This window comes from Acomys minous (genome assembly GCF_964271855.1).
Source record: "Acomys minous genome assembly, chromosome: 7".
Taxonomy (NCBI): Eukaryota; Metazoa; Chordata; class Mammalia; order Rodentia; family Muridae; genus Acomys; species Acomys minous.
Window position 1 is genome coordinate 76,877,791 of NC_140488.1, and position 24,156 is coordinate 76,901,946.

Consider the following 24,156-nt stretch of genomic DNA (forward strand, 5'->3'; position numbering starts at 1 on the left):
CAGGCAGAGCGCAGGACTCGCATTTGTTCCACTTAGCAAAGCATATGAGTCACATGGTCAGTCACTGCTGTGGACAGGTCTAGGAAGTGAAATAGAAGCACAGAGGTCAAGGAGGATCCTGGTGCTCCAGGCTGGGTGAGCAGTGGTGGATCACAGCAGACCCAGCAGCGGAGATGGTAAGAAATATCTTCATTTTGGAAGAAGACTTTCAGGACACTCAGTCATGCGGAAGAAGGGACTTCGCGCTAATTCCTGGATATACAGAACCCGAGCAACAGAGTGGACGGCCCGTGCCTCTAGGAGTTGTCTTAGGCTTGGCAAACCTTCAGACGCACCTGTTGGATCTCAGAGTAAAGATGCTGAGTTGGTGGCTGATTTGATGAATCAGAAGCTTTCAAACGAGGTCTGGACAGACCCATTTCTGGAGCTGTCCCAGGAGAGACGAATGAGGATCTCATAGCAAAGAAATGTGGGGAAAGGCAAGGGTTTGTGCTGAGCCCTGAGATACCCTAATATTTAGATGCCAGTTAGAGGAAGCAGAGTCCAGAAAGCAGCCTGAGGGCAGTAGCGAGAGATGAAGAGGCAGGTGGAGACATCCCAGAAGACAAAAAGGAGTGGCTACCAGCACTGACCACTACTGAAAGTTAAAAGTAAGATGACGGTGGGGGAGTAGCCGTGGAGGTGACGAGTGAGGTTGACAGGATGAAGTAGGGGTGAAGTCAGGATGCAACAGGGGTAAATGAAAAAACAAGTGATGAAGAAATAGGCATCAAGAACTCCAAGAACAAAACCCAGAAAAAATAAAGAGAAATGATGAAAAAGCAGAAATGAGGCCATCGCTGTGGGCCAAGTGAGGTCCAAATTGAGCTTCCAGGAGTCACAGTTAATTCCTCCTTCACGCTGTCCTCAGGAGGGACACAAAGCAACATGGTGAGCAAGATGGGGGTCCTTTGAAACATGGAAACTGATGAACAGTCTCACAGCGAGGAGGACTGAGCTTCAGGAGTGAAGTCCCTGCACAAAGCTGATCCAGACCAGGATACACAGTCGTTTTTTGGTGTGGCTTCACCGAGCATGTGTTTGACCCATTTTGCAGTTGAAAAAGTGATGGGGAAAGCAAGTTTGAGGATAGGGTGAGGGTATAGGGGAGCAATTGAATGGATTTACCTTCAAAAAGCTGGGCATAGTGAGGGAATCCTGTTGCCCGAAGCCATTCACATGCTTTTTTGGCCTCAGCTTCTAAAACAGAACAGAAGAAAAGAAACGGGTAGAGAAATGGGGTTAACAGAGTGTGGGGTGAACACTGCCTCACACCCAGTAGGCAAGCATACCTAGTTCTGGCAATTTAGCAATCACAAGGAAGACACAACATGACTGGCCAGTGAAGGTACCTTCTGCTCCCTGTGCTCCATTTCCTGTGTCAGCCACAGCCTTCCTGGAACGCATTCCCAAATCCCACCTGTCCCCAATCCCTCCCACTCTCCCAACCCATGACCTAGACCCAAACACACCATCACCAGTGGCTTCCAGGATTGTCTACCTTCCAGGTCCTAGGCAGAGCATCCTCATTCAGCTAGGCTATTTGAAATGCCCAGCCGTACTTATTGCTTCCTTTGTCACTATCATACTTAACATCACCCAATCCGCTGAAAGGCAAATGTCATTCCACACATAATCACCTGTAAAGAAGGCACTTGTCCTCAGTGTAACTTTGAAAGGAAATTACTTAAGCCAGGCACAGGACATGCCTATAATCCCAGCAGTCAGGCGGTGGAGGTGGGAGGATTATGAGTTCAAGGCCAGCCTGGGCTTGGCACACTGAGAGGAGGGGATGGGAGTAGAAAAGATGGGAGAGGAGACTTGCAGGTTCCCCCGTTCTTTTCCTCCCTAGCTACTCGCTAATGTCCACTGCCTCTTCCCCAGGTGGCTTCCCAGGACAGTCCTAGCTCTCCGTCTGGGCTCAGGCTGTTTGTGGAACACTCCAGTGCTGAATTTTAGGATGTCACAGTGCTGGCCTGTGGGAGTCTTGGAGGGTAATAGCTGGGTTGGTCTAGCTCTTCAGCTATAGGGGTACCTGGCCCAGAGTTGGACACATGTACGGCCAGAGAGAAGGCACAGAAGAGGCCCTGCTGGCCACTGGGGAGGCTAAACAGTAACAGCAGAGCTCTGGGATTATGCAGCAGCAGCTACTTGTTCCTCATGTAGGCGGAACCAAGGTACTGCCCAGGGAGATCCTGCAGCCATGGACGGTGGCACTGTGGGCTTTGCAAGGCAAAGCTGCTGGTCTCAGCAGAGCTGCGCTGACTGTAGATTCTTGCCCTCAGCATTCCTTCTGTGTGTGGTGGCCCTGAGGACCAAGGAACTCTAAGGAGACTGCTGGGTTTGTTTTTGTTTTTGTTTTTTTTCCAAGAAGAAAAAGCTCTATAATCTTAGAGCTCACTTACAAGGAAATCTAGGAGGAGACCTTGTCAGCCTGGATTGATAAGGAAAGGAACTCTTATAACACTCTTTCAGAAATGCAAGTAGACTCAGGAGAGAAGAGCAGGGGAAGGTGGAAGCTATAAAAAAAATATATAGTAATAAGCACCCAAAGGATCACACACTGGTGAGAATTGTGGGGAGGAAAAGAGAGTGTCTGGTAAGTTTTTGGTGTATTAGCAGGTTCCGGGGCAAACGGGCACGGCAGGGGTGAGCATCTGTGTATTTCTCCAAGCACATGCACCAACTCAGCATCTACAGTCTCTCTATATGGTCACAACCAAATCTTCTCATGGCTATGATCCATGAGGAGCACTACAGGAGTGTGCACCTGTATTATGCATGCAGGTGTCTTGGTCCATGTGTGCACCCACATGTCACTGTGTGTGTCCTCTCATAGTGCACCTTCCTCTGTGAGGCTTCTCAGGGTCGGAGCCCCACTAACAGTACCTCAGTTCGTCTGCAAGGGGGCGATACAGGTCTAATAAAAAATTCACCTCCCCAGGCCAATGGAAGGAGATGGAAGGGAAAAGAGGAAGGGACTACACACCAAGTAAGGGAGCATCTGAAGCATATGGTTTGTCTACACCTCCCCTGTCCTCTGTTCTCACTCTAGCCCCAACAGAAGGCATTTCTAGTATCTGAGCACCCTGCAGAGCAACCAGCTTTGCTTTCCTGTTACTAGGACAAAAAGAAAAATCTAAAGAATGGATGAGGTCAGACTTTCCAGAGAGGTGTGATCAGGAGACAGTGACCCCTACAAGGTAACAAGTCTGCTATGGTCATTAATCCTCTGCATGCCAGAAATACTTATTTATTTATTTATTTATTTATTTATTTATTTATTTATTATTTGTATGTGTATGTCCATGTGTGCACATGCATACACACATGTAATCTCACCATCTCACCAGCCTTGTACCAATATTTTTAAAGCTATAATCCATGTACACACAAAAAACCAAAAAAGTAACTATCCAGTGTCACCCAGAATTAAGTGTCATAACTGAAGCTACAATGCTGAGCATGCAATTCCATGTCTAGTGTTCTTTTCCATGACATTACACTACCAGCCCTCCAATTCCAGACAACCAAGGAACCAATTCTAAGTTCTGAAAACTTTTTGGCTGCTTCTTCTCATTTGATGAAATCACAACCCCGTGTTCAAATCCTGATGTTGTCGTTCTCAAACTCTTTGACAAAGGGCAAGTCCTATAATCTCTCTATTGCATCCACTAAAAGGAACACTAAGTGAAACACCTGGGAAGAGAAAAGCCATTGGCACATTCTGCTAAGCACTCACTAACAGTGTTCCCTCCCAGACCTGGTTTTCAAAGTCCTAACTAAAAGGGGGAACTGGAGAATGGCCTGGCCGACATGTGCTTCTGTGTCTAAGCAATGAGGCCCATCAATCTCAGAATTGGAGCCAAATGGCCTAGGGAAGTGAGGTTAAGAACCAGAGACACTGAAGAGGCTGCAAGACAAAGGAAAGGCACAAAGGAGTTTAGGGTTAGGTCTCAGGACTGGATTCCTCAGCAGCCCTCTTTGGGAGGAATCCAGAGAATGTAATGGGTTATTACCCAGCAGGATGTCAGGGACACTGACTTCTGACAGTACAGCATCTCAGGAAGGCCTTGGGGGCCCTGAGGCTCCCTCTCAGATGGAGCAGTCAGGGACATATGTCTTGGTGATTAAGGGGTGAGCTGAAGTACTTTGCTTCATCCGTCTAACATGCCGCCGCCTGTCAGGTGAGAGGCCGGAAGTGACCCCACCCCCCACTACATTAGAGTCAACTCACCTGAGGCTGGAACAAGCCTTGAGAATTGGTGAACTGAGAACTGGCTTATGTGCCCAGCAGGAAGAGTGACACTGGGCAGGCTGAAGCGAGTGAGGCAGGAATGTCTGTAGCCCCTGGCCCTAACCTCTGTGTCCAGATGTGCAGATTCCAGAGCACAACTGCCAGGAGTTTCAGCTGTTGTATTCTGCAGCTGGTGCTCTGGCCAAAGCCGGGACAGGCCAGTTATAGCATTTAGTTGGCACAAACTGGATTCTATCTATATGAAAGCTCAGACTATCTCTGGGGAGGTACAAGCTAACTGATACAAGCTGAAGAGTCAGGGCACAGGGTAAGCTCCAGACAAGAACCAGGCCTCGCAGCCGTACCCAGAGTTCTCCTGTAGAGAGGGTCAGAAAAAGGAGGGTGGTACTACAGAGTAGCATAGCACAAGACTGCAGAAACCAATGACCTATGTGTATGTGCCTACATGTATACAACTCACATACCATAGATCTTCTTAGCACCGAGCTTTTTCCCCCCCCCAGGGGGAAGGACCAAGGTGAAAAGCAGGGGTCCTGTAGCTCACAATCTATGAACATGGGAACATTGCATACACTCAGGAGGGAAGAAGCAGCAATGTCTGTCTAAAAGGATAATGCCTAAGTAGATTGAGGGAAAAAATTCTAATCAAGCTAGTTCCCCCTGCTTACTGCTTAAGTCATCGTGGGCACCTTGCTTCCTTCTCTAAACTATGGTTGCCACATTTTTACAATGGAGATTAAAGACTCTCCTGCTAGAACAGGGCCCTCTGAATCAACGGAGCAAGGCACACAGGAGCTCACAGAGACTGAAGCAGCAAGCACGGGGCCTGCACTGGGTCCTCTGCGTATACACTATGGCTTTCCATTTAGTTAGACTCTTGACTGTAAGGACAAGTGGGCCTCTGAATCTTTGCCTGCTCTTGGACTCTTTTCCTTCTGCTGGGTTGCTGTATTCAACTTCGATGGTGATAGTTCTTGCTTCATCTTATCAGATCTTATTTTGTCGTGATTCGTTGTTATCTCCTAGAAGCCTGTTCTTTTTAAATGAGAGACAGAAAGGGAGTGGATCTGGAGTGAAGGGGAGGTGGGGAGGAACTGGGAGGAGTAGAGGGAAGACTGTAATCAGGATATATTATTGTATGAGAAGAAATTCTATTTTTAATTAAAAGTAAAAAAAAAAAAAAGGACTCTCCTGCTGAGTTCCTTGGTTACCATAGAGATGGTAACCTTTGGTGGTGGTTCTCTTCCTCCTCCTCCTCCTCCTCCTCCTCCTCCTCCTCCTCCTCCTCCTCTCCTTCCCACTCCTCTTCCTGTTTGTTTTTGTGCTGGAGATAGAATGCAGGGCCCCCTTTTTTCAGGCTAGACAAGCACTCTGCAGTTGAGCCATACACCCCACAGTCTTCCTTCGCTGGTTTTAAATCTGACAAATAAAAGTTATCATTACAGAGGGCTAGTTTGGTTAAGGCTATCTGAACTTTGTAACGTCATAAGACTTTAAGACACATAGGGGGCCTGTGTTTGTTACAGGGCGTTGAGAAGAGAGAGCTAGGAGGAAGATAAGGTGCTAGGCAACTATGCCGCACGAGGTAAGGCTTCACTCAGACAGCAGCACGAACCTTAGTCCAGGGATGGTTACCCCTCTCCTCTTTGTGCCTTAAATTAAGGTCCTTCAGCCTATAGATAATCAGTGGTCCATGGAAGAGATGCCCAAGCTCCAGATTCATCTGTTGGGGGGGATGGTCTGATGTAAAAAAAAATAGCCTTTTTATTTAGACAGAAAAGGGGAATTGTTGGAGGTTGGTCTGATGTATTTTGATGCTAATTAATAAAAAGCCATCCCACCTGGGGAGGGTAGGTGTGGCTAAGGTTCCAGGGTTTGGAGAGACAGAGGAATCCTGGGAAGGAGAAAGAAAAAGACCAGAGAAGAGAGAGGAGAAGTAGGCCTCCATGAGTTAGATGGAAAAAAAGCACATGGCCTGCATGGATGGAGATTTGGCCCAGATGAAGAACATTAGCAAGATTATGGATGGGAGGTAGCTTGATAGAAATTATTAGAAGCAAACGGCATGGGATTGGGGCAGGTATCCCATACCTGCCACACCATGGGAAGTAGTTTAGGGGATTAGTATCTGCCCCGCCCCAGGTTAACTAAGGCTATTTTAAAATATAAGAGGTGTCTGTGTCTTGATTGATTGCGAGCAGGTTTTACTGAAGTAATACTAATTATAGGCCTGATAATAAACAATCATTAGGCAATATTGATTAATTTAAAACTACATTCATCCTTCTCTTTCTTAACCAGAAAGTCCATCTCAGGCCTGGATACCAGGTAAGACAATGGGCCCAAAGCAAGGAATGAATAAATGTCACAAAGACTGATAGGAAAATGTCTTTTGTTAGCTACTGCTCTTGGATATGCCATTTCTCCTTCAGCTTCTATTCTAGGTATGCATCAGCTCCTGAGGAGATTTGAAGTGTGCCCTGGCCCTCCCCATTACTGATTATATTAGAGTATCTTGGGATAAAGTTGGCTTTCATTTGCTTATTTGCTTCTGTGAGTTCTTCAGGTGCTTCTGAAGTACGGTAAAGACAGAACTTCTGCCTTAATAGTCTTGGCCAATGAAGTAGACACATGTGCGCGCGCGCACGCACGCACACACACACACACACACACACACACACACACACACACACCATCCTGGAAAGGTGTTCTCCAGAGCCCAGAATCAACCCACTGGCTGAAGTTTGTTTGCTCCAGGCCTTAGGGTACGGGCAAGAGAGTACAACCAACGCTAACATGAGTGCCTATGCTGGGGAGAGGGGCAGGAGTCTGTTGGGTGCTTGTGAAAGTTGATGAAACCATTTGCTGACTGTTACTGTCTTTCAGCAAACATAGTGGTCGCCTTTACCTTACTTGTCAGCTTCCTGTTTGGAAAGACATCTTCCATGGCCCTTGTCATAGGTTGGATGCCTCTCAAGCACAATCTGGTATCAACACTGGTCTCCTCCACTTTTAGTGTGAACGGGAGGAAAAGTTAGAATCCCAAGGTTACTGGAATACCACTGTCTGTGGGATGGTGTAAGTTCTCGGGGTAGGCTCTGTGAAACTAAGCTGAGACCCTGTGCTGGGCTAAGAGAGAAGAGCCAGGAATGGAGCTACATAACACTACAGACTTTGTCACTGAAGCTGGGGGATGCTAAACTCTGCCTAAATTTTGCTCAGTTCATTCCTCTTGGCTGATCCAAGGTCCATTTCTTGTTTTCACACACCCCGACCCCACCCCAGAGAGAAGCCTTTTCAAGACAAAATAGCCTTGGAAGGGGACTTTTTGGTCAGAAGCTACCATCCTTGGCATCCCCAAATGCTTATGGGCAGTTTCACGTCCTTCATACGGACACACTTTACCCACCTAGCCTCTGAGGTCGGCACCATAACGTGACTCTTAGCGGTATCACCTCATTTAAATTTGCCCAGGTTAACAACTGTCCTGAGAGAAATGCTGTGACAGGTGACAGAGCTGATTTCCCTACTTCTCCAGGACAGAGACAAAGGGGGTGTTCACTGAACTATTCTGTGGCCACTGACACTTCCCTTCTTGACCATGAGGTGGCAAAGGGTAGGTAATTCCCTGCCTACTGAAAGGCCCAACCAGTCCACAGCACTTTCTGCTATTGCTGCTCTTAGCTGAAATTGCCACCCTAACTCAATTCTGGCAGGGAAAGGAGGCACGGGGAGGAAGGGAGACCAAAATAGCTCCCATCCCACATTCCAAACCTCACTGGAGGGGCGCCGCAGCAAGAGCCGCTGTATTTCTGCCGGCCTGCTTTGGCAGTACTAGACATTGGCTGGCTTCCTGCTTGCTAGGTCGCAGGGCAGAACTGGGGGCCCTGTTGCACCTGTTCAGATGCCAGCCCGAGTCCCTGCCGGAGCTGCAGCTGGATGCCAAGCTCCTGGGCCCATGTGAGCATTACTTGTGGAGTTTTCCTGTCGCAGAAGTACCCACAAAGCAAACGGCATAGGAAGGCTGTACGGCAGCAGGAAGTAGCAAGCCCTCAAGCCACTACAGTTTCTGGCTAGTTTGTGTGCATGTGCCTGTCCTCTGACACTTCATGTCTGCACCGGCTCACAGGGTAAAACTTGGAATCCCTACCAAAGGGATTCCCGTCTGGGGACAAATTTCCTTCTCATCAGACAATGTCTGCAGACATTTTTGGTCATCCCAACCAGATGTTGGGGGAGGGGAGCCTAACATGTTCATTTCAATCTTGCCAAGAGGGCCTCAGATGCTTCAGGCAGCCATATCTACTTTGAGAGATGTTGTGGTGGTGAGGTAAAGAATACATACCTAGCCAGGTGTGGTGGTGCACGCCTTTAATCCCAGCACTCAGGAAGGCAGAGGCAAACAGATGGCTGTGAGTTCAAGGCCAGCCTGGTCTACAAATCTAGTCCAAGACAGCCAAGGCTACACAGAGAAACCCTGTTTCAAAAAGAAAGAAAAGAATATATACCTCTGTCTGTTAGTAGTGGTCCCTTGACTTTAGAGAGATGGATGGCAGCTTTGGTATGAAAAAATACACACACACACACACACACACACACACACACACACACACACACACACACACACACGGGACCACCCAAACACAGTGCTATTGATCCTCTCCCATTCCCTAAAGTGGTGGTTTGAGTCTTGTGGTAGCCATGAGTAAAAAGACTCACATGATCTCTGAGGTTAAGTAAATCCTGGCTCACTGGAGCTGTTTGAGAATCTGGGTCCAGAGACAGCCAGGCCTGTGGTCTCCTAAAACTAGTAATTGACACAGTAGGGCCAAAACAGACAGCTGACATTCCTGCCCAGTCCAGGGCTTCCCTGTGACAGTGAAGGTCAAAGCTGCCACCTGCTCTGCTACAGTTGCTCTACTAGCTTTCTTGTCCCCAAGGGCTACTGTCCTCTAACTCAGTCTTAGGTGCTCTGACAAGGTGAGAGGTGACAAAGAAAGACATTTGTTGTAATAAGCTATGTGCTATTCACCCAGTCCAGTCTCCAGCCTAGAGGCAAGAGATGCCAAACAAACTAGTCTAAGGCAGACGCTAGACCAGTAGTAACTGCCCTCTACTGCAGACCGGGTTCAAACCTTTGGGCTGAAGGTCAGGCATACCACCTTATAGCTTTAGCTCCCTTACCCACTGTGTGTAATTTTAGGGAAGCCACTACCTCTGAACCTAGTTTCTCATCTTGTCGTGGCTATTCCCCAACCCCTAGAGTCAGAGCTGCGAATGACATTGGGTGGTTCAGCAGAGGAGCTGTCCTGGATAGTGGAGGAAGGTGCATTTGGACTTTAGATCCTCCAGGAGGGGATGGGAGGGAAGAATTCTGCTGATGTTCTTGCCTCAAAAGCCATCCAACACCTTGTCCTCCTCTTTCCTCCCACATAATGAGTCATCAGCTTCTAACAACTCCCGCTAACTGGTCGGATTTCCTAAACACGACTATGTTCTAGAGTCTCATGCTAGAGTGCTTCAGCCCTTGATGTTTCTAGTCTCCAGTCTCTGTCAACAGGCTACCCTACCAGCTTCTTCTCCCAAAGGTCCCAGCCCTAACCTGACCACTCTTCTATTCTGCATCCTAATTGACGCCTCATTGCCCAAAGCCTAGAGCAGAAATCAGCCTACTTCTAAACCGACACTCAAGCTCGAGACTAGAACAAGCATTCCAACCCATAAAGCTCCCCACCTCTCAACAGCCATCAGCATGTGAGGCTGGCTTCCCCATTTGACTGGTAGCTAGTTCCATTTCTCTGGGTCCTATTTGTTTCCATGCTCCCAAAGGCAATGTGATAAGGGATACTGAATGTTCTGGTCAACGCCCAGACAGGAAGCTCGGCTTCCCAACCTAACAGTGTATTTGCTTCTGGCTCCAGCTCCTCTTCTGTTATCTCTCTCCACGGTCATTCAACAGGATTGAGCATCTACCTTGAAGCCCACAGCTGCCGTACTTGAAGCCGCACTCCTTAGCAGAACGCCAAGCCCCGGAGCAGAAAGCAAAGCCTCAGGAGCATCCAGGTATGAGAACAGAAAATGAACTCTGCCTAAGGGTGGAGGCATTCTGTCCTCGGGGAGCTATTAGCTCCTCCACTCGAGCTTAAGTATGGGCAATGAAGTTCACCTGAGATGTTCACGGCCACTCATTACCTCCTACTTCCCTCTCCTGGCCTACAAAACCTTCATGTTCACTTATTTTGACCATGCGCCACCACCTCTTCATCCTACTCCCCTTGCCTATTTCCCTTTCCTTTTGCTAAAGCCAAATATAAACTCCGGGCAGGAAATGCCTTAAAGTAGACTGGCCCCACCCTAGGATCCAGAAAAAAAAAAACTGTCTCAGACAGAAAGGAAATGGGCTTGAAAGAAGTGGCCTCTTCAAGAAGCAAGCAGACATAATCCCTCCCCTGAGCCCTGCAGGCAGCCAGAGAGAGGGCCGTGGTGTGCACATGGCTAGGGATAGGACTGACATTGTGAGTGCTTGGGCCATGGTAGAGTCACAGGAAGAAGAACTCCAAATGGTGAGTTTGTGAGCTCCACTGTGTGAGGCCTACATGAAGAGCATTGTAGGATAAGGCGGAAAGAGTGAGGCTAACAATCTGAAGATACAGCTTTCAGTCCTGATTTTGCTCCTTGCTGATGGACTCTGCTCATTAATGGCAATATGTGTGATACCAACTTCAACTATTAGCAACAAGAAATAACAGACAGTAATAGAAGCAACAGAACAGTTGCTGCGTTTCAGGCCAAGGACTGCGCACTGATGACGTTCCTTGGGTTGTGTAATTTCCTGGTGCCTTGGTGTCCTTATCTCTAAAATAGGGATATAATCACAGAACCAACATGATGTTTTTCTAAAGATCAAATGAGATAACAGCCCACTTATCCTGTGTGTGTGGTGAATGGTATGTGCATGGGTATTTGGGGCATATCACTGGCGTCCCTCCACTGATATTACTGACCCCAACCTACCCACCCTCCCACCCCCGCCCCTGCACATTCCATGCCAATGCGCGAGCACTTGGATGCACAGTATGAAGCCTTAGCCTGAAGTAGTTCCCATCCATGGGATGAGCACTAGATCACCTCCCACTCCATTTGGTGGTCGCAACAACCCTGTCCAAAGCAAGTGGTGCCTGTTGCACAAATGTAAAACTAAGCCTATGAAAGATCAGGTGTCTTCTACAGGTGTACAGGTGGGGCCAGAAACCTGCCTACCTGCCAGAACACTTCCTGTTAATGAGCTCCCATTTTTATCCTGTCTTGGTAACCCCCTCCCAAACCAGCCCTTGTGCCCTGTGGGTGTATTCACAGAATGGTACCTACTTAGAACCAGGCCCTGTGCTGGGCACCAATGTCTGAAAACACAACAAAAGCTGAGCTTGCCTGGTGTATTTGGTCAGAGATGTTGTCTGGCCCACCCTACCCAGGAAGGCAGAGACTGAGACAAACTGTCCTCTGAGAGAGACACCCGCGATGCTTGTTTTGGAGACAAGGTAACACGGAGCCAACTCCAAAGCAGAGGATCTGGCAGCTAGTGCAGCCTAAGGAAGGAAGTTTGCAGCCCCCAAAGTCTGAGAAGTGTAAACTTGGTGGGGGTGGAGAGGCTAGATGTTCAGGACAACTCCTCCCACCCACATAATCCTAATACAAGCATGGGCTCCGTGAGCTGGAAGGCACTCATAAGTGTTAATCTGCCCAGGCTTCTGCCTGCCCCTACCCACCCACACTTTCTAAATAATGCAACCCGTTGTCAAGACAGCACATTAAAGTGTCTCTTCTCCCCCAACCATGACACCCAGCACCCTGCTCCCTACTCTCAGAGCTACAAGGTGCTAATAAAGCACACCAAGTGCTGATGCCAGGACCCCCCCACACACACACACACACAAATCCCTCCCTCAGATCCCTCCCAACTCCAGCGAGGCTCTATTTTAGAGTCTTTACCCCCACTACTTCATGGTTTTCCTCCTTCTACCTTGGGGAGGGGGGCAGTGGAAGTAGGCAAGTAGTCTAGGGCCTGACTACCCAGAAAGATAAGTTGCTTCTGGATATGTTGTGCACTTGGAGGGAGAAGAGAGGCCCAAACTTGTCGTGCCCTTCCAAGCCTTGCAAACATCAAGGAAAAGAGTAGGCCATTAAGATGATAGGAGGTGTAATCAGAATATCTGCGCCCTCATTTTTTTGTTTTGTTTTGTTTTTTTGTTTTTCGAGATGGGTTTCTCTGTGTTATCTTGGCTGTCCTGGACTCACTTTGTAGACCAGGCTGGCCTCGATCTCACAGTGATCCACCAGCCTCTGCCTCCCGAGCGCTGGGATTAAAGACATGTGCCACTACGCCCGGCTTGCGTCCTCATTTTTATCACTCCTCAGTTATCTGACATTGGGCATGGCCCTTCTTCAGTTTCTCCTTACTCATCTTCTTTATATGTAAGGGTAGGGAAGTTAATAGGGTAGGGAAGTTAATAGCTCTACCTGCCTTATGGAATTGTCACAGGGGCTAAGTATGGTAAAAATGTGTCAAGTGACCATAGCAGAGGTCACTATTATTGTTATTACCATCATTACCACAGCCCGTTGCAATGTCACAACCTTAAAGTACAGAGAAATTTTCTAGATGTGGTAGAGTCTGATGTCACAGAAAAGTCCAGACCCAGTGCATGGAGGTGGTATGCTGGAGCCCTGCGTAACCCCAGATCAGCGAAAAACAGCCAAGTTACAAGCTGCACGAAGTACTACTTGCCAGCAGTCACACAAAGATTTTGTTTATTTGATCAGAGTGAATACTAAACAACCCAGGGAGGTAGGTACAGGTCTCTTCATTGTTGGCAGATGCCCCCCAGGGCTTTGTACAGGAATATCAAAGCAGAGATCATGTTCTTCATCAACACCCTCTTGTGTCCAGAGCTCTGCTCTATGTGGGGCCTTTCCCCACACTGCATTCTTTCCTTTCCTTTATTTCTGTTTGGCAGGGTCCTATATATCCCAAGCTCACATCAAACTTGCTACATAGCTGGGGACAAACTTTCAACTTCTGATCCTCCTGCTCTACATCCCAAGTACTAGGATGAAGTGTACATCACCACATCCTGTTTACGTGAGGTACAGGGACTTGAACCCAGGACCTCTTGCATACTAGACAAGTATATTATCAACTGTGCTACATCCTCAGCCTCTATTTTTGCCCATGGAGAAGGTGATGCTGGGGTACAGGCTTTGTGAGCCAGTTGTTTAGAACCAAGCCCTTCTGACAACATCTCTGACCTCTATGCAGCCTGATTTGACCTCAGCCTGGAGCAAAATGGTGGGCTAAAATTACGTACCTCAGACAGGCCAGTCTTTGGCCGGTCCAGAAAAAGGACAGGAAATCCCAGGCCACCTCCCCTGGAGGTTGCTCCTTCTACCAGGGTAACAGAATTGTAGCCCAGGCAGAGGTTCCTCTGTGGGGAGGACACTGCCTAGTCAGCTCCAGCCGCCTGCCTTGGCTGCCAGGTGTGGTTTGAGGAAAACAGGGAGAGCTGAGCGTCAGGAGATCTGGATTCCAAATCTTGCTTCACTGGAAACTGTTCTCTTGTCCTCCTGAGCCTTAGCTGGGGACTGCCAAGGATCACACTGAAGGGATCAGGGTGGCTACTCTGCCAGGCTACTCTGAGAACACAGAGGGACAGTGGACGTGAAAGGGTCCTGGAAACTAAAGAAACAGGACTGATTGCTGTCATCATCACTAGCCACAGGAAGGAATGACTGAGTTGGTATTTCTCTCAGCCTGATTCACTCTTACAGTCCCCACCATAGGCATGGCTCACACCCATTTCTGTCTTTGCTATTCTCTAAAACGCTCCCTTTCCTTCCTCCCCACCAGTTGCCGAGGGCAAAGGGGCAGAGAAGCACAGTGTTCAAGCCCCCACCCACCCACCCAGGCTACATTATAATCAGCACATTTAGCCGAATACCTACTGTCAAACAGTGTTGCCGTCTGTCAAGAGAGAGGACACCAAGGGAAAGGCCTTGTTTTCCAAGGGTTCCCCAATTTGGAGATCTGGTTGGACCTGAACAACAAATGACCTAGATAGGTTTATATTAGGTATCTTGGCTCAAGATCCTGGGGGCTTAGTGTCTGCCCATTGGAATCACCAGCAAGGGATTATTGTGATGGTTATCTCGAAAGTCCAGAGTAAAAATAAAGAGAGGAGAATGAGGGCCCATTGGTAAACGGGCTACAAACAGTAGCACATAGAGGGGGCAATGATGCGGCTAAGGAGGGTGTTGACCCAAGGCCAGAAGGAATATTTGCAGGAGCTGAGCTGTTTCGGCTGGTGAAAACACAGGGGTGTGTGCTCACTCTTCAGCCTTCAGATGTTCAGACAGAAAAGAGGGTTCTAGTTAGTTCCAAGGGGCAGAACTGCGTGTCAGGGCTAGAAGCTTCAAGAAAATACTTTTACATTCAACAGGAGACATCCTGTTGCAGTCATCCCCTTGATGGGAAACAACAGCTTGCAACTTACATTGCTCCAGGATGCTGAAGCCAGGGAAATAGTAACTATATAAGCCCAAGGGGGAGGGATGCTAGCTTCAGAAGGTGTGGCATCCTGTCCTCCAAAGGCCGTTCTTCCCTGGACTGTTTGCATACCTAACCTCTAGGGGAGATTGTGAGGAAAAGAAAGAAAGAAAGAGGCCGAGCCTTCCCGGATTCCCACCGAGTTCTGAGCTCTCAGGAACACCTTGGGCTCCTATTCCCCAGAGGGAAAAGTCACTCATTAACTTGTGGAGGAATGGGTCAGAGGGAGACCTCCTAGGACAGATGCAAACATGGGGAGGAGCTAGGAAACAGGCTGTCCACGCCTAGGAGAACTCCAGCTGTGGCAAGTCCAGGACTCAAACAGCCCAACCTGAGCTGGGCCTGGCTGAATGTATAGCCAGCCCTACATCACCCTGTGGATAAGCAAGAGGTGTTAAGTGGGAAATACATGCTTCACAGCTGGAAGGGAGCTGGGAAATCCGGAGTCCAGGTACCTGCCCCACCCAATATACACATGTAGAAAATTGAGGCCCAGACACCTGCCTAAAGTCACTCAGAGACAGAAACAGAGGCCAAGTTCCTGGCTCTACTAGACACACAGGGGTCGTTACATAAATGTTGTCTCCTCTGTTTCTTCTGAAACTATAGAAAAGTGCTGTGGCCTAGAACTTTCTAACTTGTGTCTGGGTTCTGGCCTGACTCTTCCCACTAGACGTTTTCTTCCATACCAGGCTCTCAGCTAACTGGCTGCAGACACCTGTCTCCCTCTCTGCTCCCCATCTCAGCAGCATTTGGGATTGGACATTTAGCCTAAGTAGGTGTGAGAGCTGAGACATAGCTCTAGCTCTCTTTCTGTTTTTTGTTTTGTTTTGTTTTGTTTTGTTGTTGTTTGAAGTAGGCTCTTGGTAAGTTGTCTGGATGGTTTTTGAACTTACTCTGTAGTCCAGGTAGGCCTTGAATGTCTGAGTGGTCTGCCACGGCTTCCTGAATGGCTAGGATTCCAAGCTTCTGCTACCAGGCTTATTTCTGGTTCTTTTAAGCTACTGGAAATACCCTGAGCCCTTTCTGACTCTCATGCCTACAAAAGCCCAAACCAGACCAAAACAAACAAACAAACAAACAAAAACCCCAAAAACCCAATCACATCTAATCTGAGTATAAGTACTTCAAACAATAGGAATGATTACTTCTGTTTGTTCAAACATGGGACGGAAGGGCAGATTTTTAATTGGCTTCAGTTCTCATGACTGGATATTTATCAGTTCCCCTTCCTGGAGGAGGTAAAGGCTTAGGATGGGGTTCCTTTAAGGCTTAGAGTGGACAGGGAATTAGTTAATGGCCATCCTGTAGAGGTGACTTTCCAAGGTGGTTATTATGTGGCTCAATCATTAACCAAGCAGTGGCAGGACCCTAGGCTTGTTGGAATGAGGCCATTCCTTTCCCAAGGACAGCCCAAGAGCAAGAAGCTGTAGCCAAGCAGGACAATCCTGGGATCTTTCTCACCCTGACAAGACAGCCAGCAATGGAGTAGGTAAGGGCAGAGGCCTCTCCCTGCTCACACGGGGCTGGCCCGGAAATGGAGGAAGTCAGCACCCCCTTAATGGGGAAGGAGGGAAAACAGAGAAACAGTGAAGGGTTTTTATCATAAATGAAAGAGGAAGCTCCAAGCTGGGCCTTGGTGATTAGATGACAAGCTGGAAAAGACGCTCATCCTGAATGCATCCTGTTTTGCTTCAAATTGGCCTCGGGGTCCCAGAGCTGGGGAGGGGCTTGGATAGAGAGCAGCCTCCCAGGAATTCTCCCAGGAATTCTCCCAGGCCTGCTGACCTCAAACTCTTGGGTGGCCTCTGAGCACAGAAGGCAAGTGAGAATTAAATCTCTCTTTTGCCACTTGAGGAATGAAAGCATGGCATTTCTGATGGCTACAAGAACTTTCTACAGGTCAGCCTTGGGATCGGGATCCCAGAGGCAGTTAACCTCTGCTGCTGGCAGTGTGGCATCTGTAAAATGAAGAGCCCAGGCTCTAAAATCCCTCTAACCTCTCTTCTACAGTTCAGACCAAATGTCACCCACACTCCTCAGTCACCTTCTCTTTAGCAGGTTTCCCCCACCCCATGAACTCTAGGGCAAAACAACTTGAAATGTGAATATTAACCAAACTCTTGGTGACACCAAGGGACTAGGTTTTGTTATGACACTGATACTGTGCATATTTTGTTGCAAGTCCTTATCTTTTAGAAAGATATATTAAAATATTTTTGGATGAATTGATAACATGCCTGAGATTTCAAGTGACAAGAAACAGGGTGGAGTAAGTGAGACTACCTTCCTTGAGACCTAATTATACACTAATTGCCTCTATTTTTTAAATATGTTGAAAATTGCTTAGAATACTTTTAAACTCTCAATGGGGGGTGTTTCAGGCCACCAACTCCCTAAACTGGAGGGTGGATTTCCCAAAGGTGTGTGTTATACCTGTGGGTTCTCCATGAGGACTAGTGCCAAGCTTGAATTTGATGACTAATCATATACAAGGCAGTTTGTAGGTTGACAAAAACATTTAGCTATTAATCCCCTCGTTTAATCTGATGAAGTGGAAAGCACAAAGAAACTGAGGGTTGAAAGTGTTGAAGAGACTGGATTTAGGTCTCCATGTGCCTAGCCCTCCAATCCCTTGTTCTTTGTTCTGTGACACCCTGGCCTGCTAAGGAACTTAACATTGGTTTCTCAGATCGCAGCATGTGGCTGAGGTCAACAGGAACAGCAACTGCTCAGCATGCAAGTCCCTAGGATGGAGGGCCACCAGAGGAAACTCAATACAGACAGTCAGCACTTCAGACTTGTGACTATGGCGCAGCCTGGGGGCCTCTAATTCACTGACTCATATCTCTGAGGGCCCATGTACACACACACACACACACACACACACACACACACACACACACACACACACACAGAAGCACCGAGCCCCACCCCCACCCCTAGTCACAACTGATCAAAGCATTAATAGCCTTTGCCACCACCAACCACTTGACCTGATGGTGCTCAAACATCTCATCGGGGGCTGTGGGGGGCAGGGAATATAAAACTCATCAGTGGTTAGGGGTGTATCTTAGTACTAAAGTGAGTGCCCAGAATGCACTAGACCAAGGGTTCCATCCCCGTACCCCAACACCAAAACAAAACAACCCCCACCACCAAATCCTCACAGGACTGACATTGATGGACACATGCTTCCTATTCCAAACCCTGAAATCTTTGACAAACCCCGCCCCCTGCCCCAACTGAGCCCTAAGTGGCCCAAGGCCATAGGTTTGATCCTACCCAAACTGGGAGCTCAAAGAAAAAGCTCTCTTTTTTTTACTCAAGAATAAAGTATCTCCTTCTTTCATCTGAGGACTCCTTTTCCATCCTTCCCCCCCAAGAACTTGCCATTTACGGAACCCACAGTATGCATGGCTGGACCACAGGGCTTCAGAAGACAGCTAACAAAGGGCAAAGAAGCACCACAGCCAGACATTGCCTCTCCATCTCTTGCTATTGTGTCCTTGCTGCTGTCCTTATACCTGGCTCCAGACTCCCTGTGCTCCCATTCCAATCTGTAGTCCCCAAAATATATATATATATTTAAAAATTCAATACAGATAGAGAGCAATAGATGATAGAGGGGATGATTATGAGCAGTGTACAATAGCATGTGTGTATGGAAATATTCTAATGGCATTCATTATTTCAAACTAAAAATTAGCAGATAAGACACCCCTTTACTTTTTCTCCTCTCCTCCAGCTTTGGAAGTATTAAGGCCATCATCTTTACAAGAGGCAGTGCCCCATGGCCACTTTGCCATCTTTACATCTCCAGATACCATCTCCCGGCAGCTTCCGCGCACGGGCAGAAGAGGCCTGCAGATGTGCACAGAGATTTGGTATTCTTCAAAGAGCTCTTTGCAGTGTGGAATGAGGGCAAGGGAGCAGGGGAGAGCAGCCTCCGTTCAGTATGGTGTTTCTCAGCTCTAACTATAGAGGTTCAAAGGAGCAGAAATCCCAAGTCCGGAGGCTGGATGAAAGGCCAAAGCTCTAAAGTAACAACCAACACCAGATACCCGGCGAAATGGCAACTACACCTTCAGGATAAAAACTTTATCCCCTACCCCTCCCAGACAGACATGAGCCTCCCCATCCCACTCTTCCTCCCTCCATCACTCACCTAGACGCCACCTCTGCCTTGGGCTGCCTACCTCCAGTCCCCAGAAAAGAATGTCTCCCTTTCATTCCAGGAAGGTGAAGGCGACAGGAAAGCCAGACATCAAGGATACAGACTGCACAGGCAGAGACTGCAACCCTTAGAGTGGGTGTGAGCGCTGGTGGTGCAACAGGAGTCAGGGTTTGAAAATAGCCCTGGGTGATTCATTATCCTTCCCTCCCAGGATTACTAGGTGCTCTGAGTGAGAACCAAGCAAACCAGGACACCAGTACTTTGCCTGAATGTCATGTCTAAGTGCACTCTCTCGGGTCCCCAAAGTGAGAAGCCTAGTGTCCGGAAGAAAGTCCTACATGTCCTCACATTCAGTTTGATTGCTGTCTCCCCAACAGAAATTTTCCAGCTAGTCTAGCTGCATAATCATCACAAGACTCGCCAACGCCTAGTTCCAGTCGCCCCAAGTGCCCCCAGAAACCATCTCTCTTTACTTACCGGTTAGGAGACTGGACCTAGGCACCAAGTTAGCCAACGTCAGAGCAGAAGACACTGGGGCCCTTCTGATACTGAAATCTAGCTGCCAGTTGAGGTGCCATTAAAAATACTTGACACGAAAGCATGACTCGCCTATGGTCACATGAACTGGCGGAACCCCGGTTTCCTGCGTGGTAATTTGGTACTGAACTTGAGCAAGTGTTGGAAGAGACATTGAGACTGCCCAAGTTAGCGCTTCCCTAAACTTCTGTCTAATAGCCTTTCATCTGAACATTTCTAATCTAAACCTACGGAGGACTTCATGGCAAACTGAGTCCCAGAACGATGTGACTTATCCAGAAACACTTATTAACTTGCTTGCAAAGCTACCTCGAGGACAGCACACTCATTGTCCAAGTGGGAAGGCAGTGAGGTGAGGTGGGGGTCCATGGGGCCGAGGCCTTCCTGGAAATGCCCCTCAAAGTAGAAGGAGGGCAAAATAGGTGAGCTCCCACCCCACAACTGAGTCAGTCCCCGGGAAGGCAGTGGCGCCAGTCAGGCCCGGGGTCCTCAGGCCGCCAAACCCAGCCCGTTTGTGGGACTCCGATGGGAGTGTGCAGGGAGCGAGCTCAGGGCTCTCCACTTTCTATAACTCTGAACCCCAACCCCTGAGCAGAGGCAGCACAGCTACTTTTCCTTCCTGCCTACTCGGTCCACAAGCTCAGCGGAACTGCTAAGAGACCAGCAGGGCCGGAGCGGAACGCAGCAGCGGCTAAGCGGGATACCGGAGCCCAGGGCCCTAGTCCCTCTGAGTGTCCCCCTGAAGTCGCCCCAACTCTTACTTGGCAGCCGCGTCCACACCGCGGCAAAGGGACAGGGACGGGAGGCAAGCGCCGGTAGGACTGCTCGATGAGGACTCGCGTGGAGCCAGGGGTAACGGTGCCAGCCAGAACAGCAGCTGCGGCAGCTGCCTAGCCGTTGTCAACCAGACTCTGCTCGCCCCGCAGGTGGGGAGGGAGGGAGCGTTGGCGAGTAAGCAGCAAAGGTGCTCCACCCACCTACAGGTCCCTAGACCAATGAGGGCTCAGTCGTGTCCCTCCCCCTCCCACCCCCGTCTCCCCCGAAAGTTGTCCAAATAGGTTGGGCGGGGCTCTGCCAGCCAGCTCCTCCAATGTCCTGGCTTTCCCTCAGGTCACTCCGCTGGAGCCTGGAGCCTGGAGCCTGGAGCCCGGAGCCCGGAGGCTGGAGGCACAAGCCCAGGGCCCAAGACAGCTTAGAAGGGGCAGAGCTTGAAGGAACGAGTTGTCCAGACACACAGACTTATATTTATTGAGTTCTGAATGTGTCTAGCTCTGCATGCAGGCTTCAAATATAAATGCTATGTGCACGAGAGGGTTTAAGTGGCTTGTCCAGGATAATTTATAGTAAATCCAGAAGACCGCATCAGTGAGATACACAATTAGTAGCGGCAACAAAGTGGAAAGGGAAGAAACTCCATATATGACCAGGAAGTTGCCATTCCCACCTTATTCAGGCACCAACACTCTGCAACCTCCCCAATACCTAACCCTCTGGCCCCTGCCAAGTCCAAATTCTACTTCCAGATAGAAACACTTGGAGAACTCAGGGCACCAAAGCTTCCAGGAGTTCTAAAACCAAGTATTAAAAGAAAGCCTGTTCCAATTCAGGAAGAAATAGTTTTAAGAACTGGTTTCTTCCTTGCCTTGCCTGTGAAGTTTCCAACATCAGTTGACAAGCTTAATTTCACTATTGAGTTGAGGACTTGTATTTAGCTAGGGCTAGGAGTATCCAAGATCTCAGGGCACTGCAGCTATGCTTGCAATGACAGAAACAGAAGAAAAGAGGTGACTTATTCTGGGCTACTCAGCAAATCCATGGCAGGCCACTACTTGCACACTGCTTACTTTCTCCATATCAAATAGATGAACGGAATGGAGCTAAGGTCATTAGACTACTCATTAGACTACACGGACTGCATCCATCTCACTGTATTGCTAAAGCAGTCAACACAGCAGTTTGCTCAAGGTCATTGGCGGCAATGACAGAACCAGGCATTCTGCCTCCAGTCTACCAGGCTAAACAAATTCCACCCCCTCCTCCTTCCTGGCTAGCCCTCACAAGAACCAAATGAGTGACCACGAAGCAAGCAATCCCTAGTGTGTACTCTCTGTTCTTCTCAACAGAAGGGCTGCAACTGGTATCCTGTGCCAATTTCTTTGCAAAGCGAGCCATTCCACCTCCATCCCCTAATCCCTCCCCACAGATATTAAATGTGGTTGTAGCCTATATACCTGAACTCATTCCCCGAGCCAAAAACCCCACCAGGAGCACATAATCCTTTGGCTATGTAGGAAGCCTCTTTCTTGAGGCAGGGATGAATACAATATTGTAAGTATGTTTAAGGGTCTGAATTGAAGCCAAAAGTATATTGCTCGTACACAATGCTAGAAAGGACTTAAAAAGGGGAAGACCTGCCACGATCCTATCCTTAAAGACAGAAAACCATGTCAGAGCTGAGTTCATCTACCCCATGGCACTGAGCATAATGCTTCCAGTGGCTTCCCAGCAATGGTCACTAGTGGGTGAAGAAATGTTAAAAGGCGTTTAAGGATAACCGTGAAGAAATCATAAGCATATGAATAACGGGAAGCCTGATTTAACATGTAATAGGTATTACTTTTTAGACAAGCTTTCTATATGTAGCCCAGGTTGCCCTCAAAGTCAAAATTGCCCCAGCTTCCTAAATGCTGGAGTTATAGGTCTGTGCCACCACCTGTAATTTAGTAGATTATTCTAACTGGATTCTGGATTAAGATAATTTAGGTTCTGAAATACCAGCGTGTGTGTGTGAGTGTGTGTGGGTGCACATGTGTGAGTGGGTGTCTACAAGAGTGCACATGTGTGTAGAGACTAGAGAACAGTCTCCAGTGTCATTCCTCAGGGCATGCCTACCTGCTTTTATTTTTAGACAGGGTCTTTCAGTGGCCTCAGGCTGGCTGGCTGACTAAACCGGCTAAGCAGCAAACCCTAGGGATCCCCTTGTCTCCACTTCTCCAGTGCTGGGATTATAAACCCTCTGCCAAGTAGGGCAGTTTTCATGTGGGTTCTGGAATAAAACTCTGGGCCTCCTTCTCGCTACCAACCAGACCACCTCCCTAGCCCCTCATTTTTTGCTTTTTGTGTTTTTGTTTGTGTGATTTTTGTGGTTTGTTTGTTTGTTTTTGCTTTTTGTTTTTTGTTTATTTCTTTGTTTTGTTTTTTAAGCAATGAAACAAAACAAAAAAAACTGCAAAGGATCAAAAGTACACAAAATACCAAAAACACTAAAACAGCATGAAAAACTACAAAACCTAGAAACTGCTATAAATAAATACAGCTCCTGTTCCACAGTGCCTGACATGCATACTGAAAACATTTTGTTGCTGTTATTGTTGCAACACTCCCTCTTGAGAAGCCCACACCCAATTTTTGGTATGTATTGTCCTTTTCCTTTTAGTACCTTTCTCTTGTCCAATGCCTTCACTTAACTACACCTCAAAACATTTCTCTTAATAAACACTTTGATTCGAAAACCAAATTTTGATGAATGAGTGAACACAGTAATTAAGGAAAACTTTAGTCCTAACTTTTATAACACACAGTCATGACACTTTGAAACAGTCCAAGGGTTATTTCTTTGGATCTTTAAAAACAAAAACAAACAAACAAAAAACTCCCCAATTTATCTTGAGAGCTTCAGAAAGGGAAGAGTGTTCAGCCTCTTCACAGGGGACAAGATAGTTCAACAGCACCTTCAACAGTACCAGCCTCTTCTGCCAGCCTCAGCGCACCCTGCACAAGACACAGATAGTCCATAATGGTGCCTAGAAAGAATGTGGGAAATGTGCCTTTTCACGGGAATCTTTCTGGAATGCAGCCCAATCAGCTCTGGAAATAAGTGAGCCTGCAGGTCCTGGCTTCCTTTTCTCCACAAATCCCACTCTGGCCTGGCTGTTCTCTGCTCTGAAGTAGCTCACTGATACTGTGCATGCCAGCCTAATCATCAGCTGGGAGAACGAAGCAAGCTGGGTTTGCAAAACCCAAAACTCCCCCCCTTCCCCTGCTGTGTGTGTGTGTGTGTGTGTGTGTGTGTGTGTGTGTGTAAAGCACGAGGCTTTCTTTATTCTGCCTCTACTACAGGACAGCTTTTTCATATAAGGAGTGTAATGCGCTCTTGAAGCCAGGGGTTCAGTGTACAAAGCCCAAATCTAATCAGGACTATATGCATCAATTTCCTCACCTGTGAAATGCAAAGGAAAATCACCGTGCTGTTACCTTGCATGGCTGCTGAGCAGATGCCCTGGGATCACAAACACTTGAATAGCCACTGGAACTAAATTCTGAGTATAGTCAAAGCCACTGAGCCAAGGTAGAACATATCCTGGCTCTGGAAGTATGAGAAGTGCTACTTCTACCATTTTCTGGCAATGCCACCCAGAACAAGGCACCATGGCATTGCAACTACCCATATTTGCACCTATAAAATAAGAGTGGTGTGTAGCCAGACGTGGTGACACATACCTTTAATCTCAGCACTGGGGTGGGGGGCAGAGGCAGGTGGATCTC

General features: G+C 48.0%; 1 protein-coding gene across 3 annotated transcripts in view; it reads right to left on the reverse strand.

The window, feature by feature from the left end:
• The window catches only part of STARD8 (StAR related lipid transfer domain containing 8), a 75,645-nt gene that overhangs the window by 12,906 nt on the left and 38,583 nt on the right, over positions 1 to 24,156 (reverse strand). Inside the window, exons 1-2 of one of the 3 annotated variants that reach the window (XM_084790439.1) lie at positions 20,373 to 20,506; positions 1,168 to 1,239 (exon numbers count right to left, since the gene is read on the reverse strand). Coding sequence is in view for 1 of the 3 variants with exons in the window: in XM_084790437.1 (XP_084646563.1) it covers positions 1,168 to 1,239 (72 nt within the window). In the remaining 2 variants the exon portion in view is untranslated. Of the gene's footprint in view, positions 1 to 1,167; positions 1,240 to 19,551; positions 19,700 to 20,372; positions 20,507 to 24,156 lie in introns of those variants that run through there. The other 2 variants (XM_084790438.1, XM_084790437.1) reach the window with 2 other exon arrangements.